The sequence below is a fragment of the Cicer arietinum genome, chromosome 4 (assembly GCF_000331145.2).
Source record: "Cicer arietinum cultivar CDC Frontier isolate Library 1 chromosome 4, Cicar.CDCFrontier_v2.0, whole genome shotgun sequence".
Lineage (NCBI taxonomy): Eukaryota > Viridiplantae > Streptophyta > Magnoliopsida > Fabales > Fabaceae > Cicer > Cicer arietinum.
In genome coordinates, this window is record NC_021163.2 from 19,317,630 (window position 1) to 19,321,951 (window position 4,322).

At 27.3% G+C, this 4,322-nt stretch overlaps 1 protein-coding gene across 2 annotated transcripts; it reads left to right on the forward strand.

The window, feature by feature from the left end:
• The first annotated feature begins 366 nt into the window (after nucleotides 1-366).
• Nucleotides 367-2,003, forward strand: LOC101509938 (uncharacterized). Of its 2 annotated transcripts, none has more exons than XM_004497382.4 (4): nucleotides 367-571; nucleotides 649-772; nucleotides 976-1,364; nucleotides 1,497-2,003. In XM_004497382.4, the coding sequence occupies exons 1-4, from the start codon at nucleotides 501-503 to the stop codon at nucleotides 1,732-1,734; spliced, it is 822 nt and encodes a 273-aa protein (XP_004497439.1). In that variant the 5' UTR covers nucleotides 367-500; the 3' UTR covers nucleotides 1,735-2,003. The 2 variants fall into 2 exon arrangements, with proteins under 2 accessions (XP_004497439.1, XP_012570295.1); XM_012714841.3 differs by having other exon boundaries at nucleotides 373-571; nucleotides 653-772.
• The last annotated feature ends 2,319 nt before the right edge of the window (nucleotides 2,004-4,322 follow it).

Consider the following 4,322-nt stretch of genomic DNA (forward strand, 5'->3'; position numbering starts at 1 on the left):
ATTATTTTAAAATAATCGATCTCTCTTAACGCGAACATATGATTTAGGCATGCTTTGCTATAATTAATTTTTTTCATCGGTGGATATATAGTCACAATCATATAAAATGGACATATAGGTTGAAAATTTTAAAAAAATATTTTACACACGTCTTATCTATTGACCTTAATTAAACATACAAAAAATTATGTGGTGTGAAATTCCTATTGCACCAAAAAGATCAAGAAAGTATATTTAAATTTTACAGTCAATATTGTACCCAAAAAAATAAACTTACAGTGAATAAGTGGCAAAGAAATAAAGGAATCGTACTTTGGAGGTGGATATTTAATTAATTATTTATTATAGCTAAAAGACAGTGACTTGAAACTCATCTTTTGTATGAGCTGTGACCAAAATTCCATTCATTCCCCACCTGTTTATTTTTTTACTTCAAACTAATATTCCATAACTTAGAAACTACACACACTTCCCTTTTGGTTCTGATCTGAATTGCAGAAATGGGTACTTTCTGTGGTGAAACTCAAAGTGTAGATCATAAACATGTTATAGAGGAGGACCACAAATGCAGGTATGTTTCTCTCTCTCTCTCTCTCACATTGCATTGTGAAAAGTTGAATGACATTTTTCAATGTGTGATTTTGGTAGCAAGAAAATGGAAGTAGATGAAGGTTTGAATTTGAACACTGTGGCATGTTTAAGAGGGAGGTTATTAGCAGAAAGACATGCTTCAAAAGTAGCTAAGGAAAAAGCAGAATCAATGGCAAACAAGGTAATATCAATTAATTAATGTAAGAGTAACAATGTTTCATTCACTTTTCTGTGACATTTTTAGATTGTTACCTTAAAAGAAAGAAAATGACACTTATGTTTTATGTTTCTTGTGGCTTTTTCCTCTGACATTACTTTATTTATTCTGTGTTTATGTTTTTATTTCTCTCTCCCTAAAAATTTTGAAAACTAATTCTTTGACAGTTGGTTGAATTGGAAAAATTGCTTAAAGAAGAGATCAAATTAAGAGATAAAGCAGAGAGAAAGCTTAAATATTTAAAGAAAAAAGTTGAATCTTTCTGTATATCTTCCAAATCAAGACAATTGGGGCATTCTGATTCATCAGAAAAAAGTGAAAATTCTTGTGGGTCATCATCAATTAGTTCAAATTCCAAATATTCAGAACCAAAAAATCCATCTTTGACACAAAATGTTGAGCCAAATCACAATGTTACAAAAGATTGTGATTCTCAGATTACTGATAGTTTCAGCAGTAATTATTCAGAAAATGGATATTCTTCTTCTCCACAAATTCTTAGCCAGAATCCAAATCCAAATTCTGAGTCTGAAGATTTGAAGAATGATGGAAGCAGGTAAATTATTAGATTTCATGATGTGAACTTGTGAATTTCTTTTTTTGTATATTAGATGAATTTTCTCTTTTCTTCAATTGTATTTATTTTTTAGCATGTAGTCAATTTTGGAATTTTGGGGTTACATTTCAGGCTTTCTAATTTAAGCACAAAATCATCAGTGACAGAGAATGAGAGTGATCATTTAGATTCCTTTGATAATTCTTTGGCATTAGTTCCTGTGAATATGACAGCAACATTTCAAGCTAAGAGTAATCACAAACCAGTTAATGGAAGTGTTTTTGAAGCTCTAGATGCATTAAGGGTTGCTAAAGAAAAACTTCAAAGTTCATTGGGAACAAGACAAATGATTCATGTTGGCCTAATTTAACTTTAAGCTCTCACTCTGAGATCAACAATCAAACTCAGTATCCTGATTTCTTAAAGCACAATGTGCACTGTCAAATAGTAATAAGGCTAAATTATTTGATCTTTTTCTGTATTACTCTCTTTGGTTTATAATATCTATTATATTTGAAAGAAAAAAAAAAAAAGTCCTACAAAGACTACCAAATTTTATTTTCAACGCAATTTTAATTTTTTTTTAATTGTATCATCTAATTAATGTTATGTGTATCGGTCTTAAATTATTATTCTTTATTTTTGTATTTTTTATAAACGAAATACATCAATGATCAACATAGTTAAGGAGCAATGTATTGTAGGAAATGACAGTATTAAACATGTAGATAGAGATAGCTACACAGTGATAAGAGTGGTAAAGTTCTTGTGAATTGTGGTTTCATTTATCACACAGAAATCATGTGATGTTGTGATGTGTTGTCAGTTTAAGGCTTCAACTCTCTCTATGGAGTTACACTCTTTTTGTCCCCATCCTTTGTGCTTTTGTTTTTTCTTTCATACACTTTTGGTGACTTTCAATGTAAGTCATCTCTTGATTCATGTGACTCACCTCAACATTATTAAACTTGAGTTATGGTTTTTGAGAAGGACAAGACTTTTCCTTCAAAACTTTATTATTATGGAGGTATCTCCAATGCTAGTTCTTGCTAATCTTCTTACACTTATTAATCGGTTTTTGTACATTTTGTTTCATTGGAGTGAATGACAAAAAAAAATGTTATTACATAATTTCTATCTAAAAAGTAAACTATATCAAGTAAAATTTTGGATTAATTGTAGAATGAAATTCACTTCAAGTAAATTAAGAAGTCAAGTTTCAATTTTTTTAACTTAAACAATTCAAGTTAGATTAAAAATAAATAGGAAATTTATTATCTATTTAACAAGTGAAAATTTTAAGTTACCGTGTTATAGTAGTTTTTTGTTACAACTTTTTTTCTTTTAGTTACATTTAAATTAGTTACATAAATTCAATTCACGTATCCTGTATCCTATATGAATTTGATTTATTATATACATAAATGAAATTGTGTACAAAGATAATTCAAATACCCGTTAGCAAATGGTCCTAGTATATCACGTGTATCTTTGTTTTTCTTGAATTATATACAAACAAAATCCTAAAGTTTATATATTGCTATAACTTTCTATTTTTAGATTCTATATTAATTTGTTTGCACTATCAAAGTTTACCGACTATTACATCTTATGAAATTTTTGTTTGGTCTCTGGTGTCCCCCTCTTGGATTTCTAAATGCCTTTGTCATTGTCAAATGTACAAGCACAGTGATAGTGATTATTTGATTATGTTTTAATTCTTTACACGTTTTTTTATAGTTTTACCCACAATATAATCAGGGAAAAAAAATTAATTTAATTTAATCGATAAATGGAACACATTAATCACTTGTGAGCAAAGTTGTAGTTGTTGTTAATTTTCATACATTTATTTTCTATAATTAATTAAAAACTAAACAATTAAAAAAAAAATCACTCTCTTTTGAGGGGTGCCATTGGCAATCGAGTAAAATGCAGGATGAAGTAAAAATTTCCTAAAATGATTAGCCAACCGTGGAAATGTGCACTACAAGAGTTTATGGTGATAAAAGCCACTTCTTTTGAAACATATAAATATAAGAAAGTTGAACGGAAACTCACTAATAATTTATCTATAATAATTGTTATTTTCTTGTTAATTCCGCCACATTAATGAATCTACTAGTTGAAAAATAAATTCAGAAAAGGGAAGGTCACTTTTCAAGGTTCAAACATAACAAATTTCAGCAAGACTTTTCAACAACACTGATTAAAATGATTGTGGTCTTTTAATTATGTACAGTTCACTTGGTACTTTGTAAATGCATTGTTATGAAGAGGTTCTCATTCGAATTTAACATTTTTTTTATATATTTAAGGTATATTAATATGAGGTTCTAATTAATAAGTTACTTGATATATTTTAAAGACATAAGAAGTTTATGTATTTCTCTGTCTCTTCTTTGATTAAATCATGAAAAATTAGAAAATTGATAACAAAGTTAAATTTATTAGGTATAAATATATAATTGGTCTCTATCAATACGTGTTTTTTTGTTTTATTTTAGTCTTTATGAATTTTTTTCGTTTCATATTTGTCTTATAAATATTTTTATTTTGGTTTTGGTCGTTGTTCTTTTATTTAGTTTTTACAAAATTATTTTTTATTAAAATTAATCTCTGCAATTTTTTATATTTCTAATAATTAAGGGACTGAAATTAAATATTATATGTATTGTTGGGTTTCATTTCAATAAAAATCAATTTTGCAGCAACTAAAACAAAATAACAAAGACTAAAATTGAACAAAAAATATTTGCAAGGATCAAAGTCAAACCAAAAAAGTTTCAAGGACTAAAATAAAATAAAATAAAATACATATAATTACAAAGACCAATCATATATTTAATTCAATCTATTAATTATAGATATTGTTTTAACAAGTTTGTCTTTTAAAAGATAAAGTTAGTCATAATTTTTAGTGTTGATTGCAAGAAAAAAAATACAATAATTAGGGTG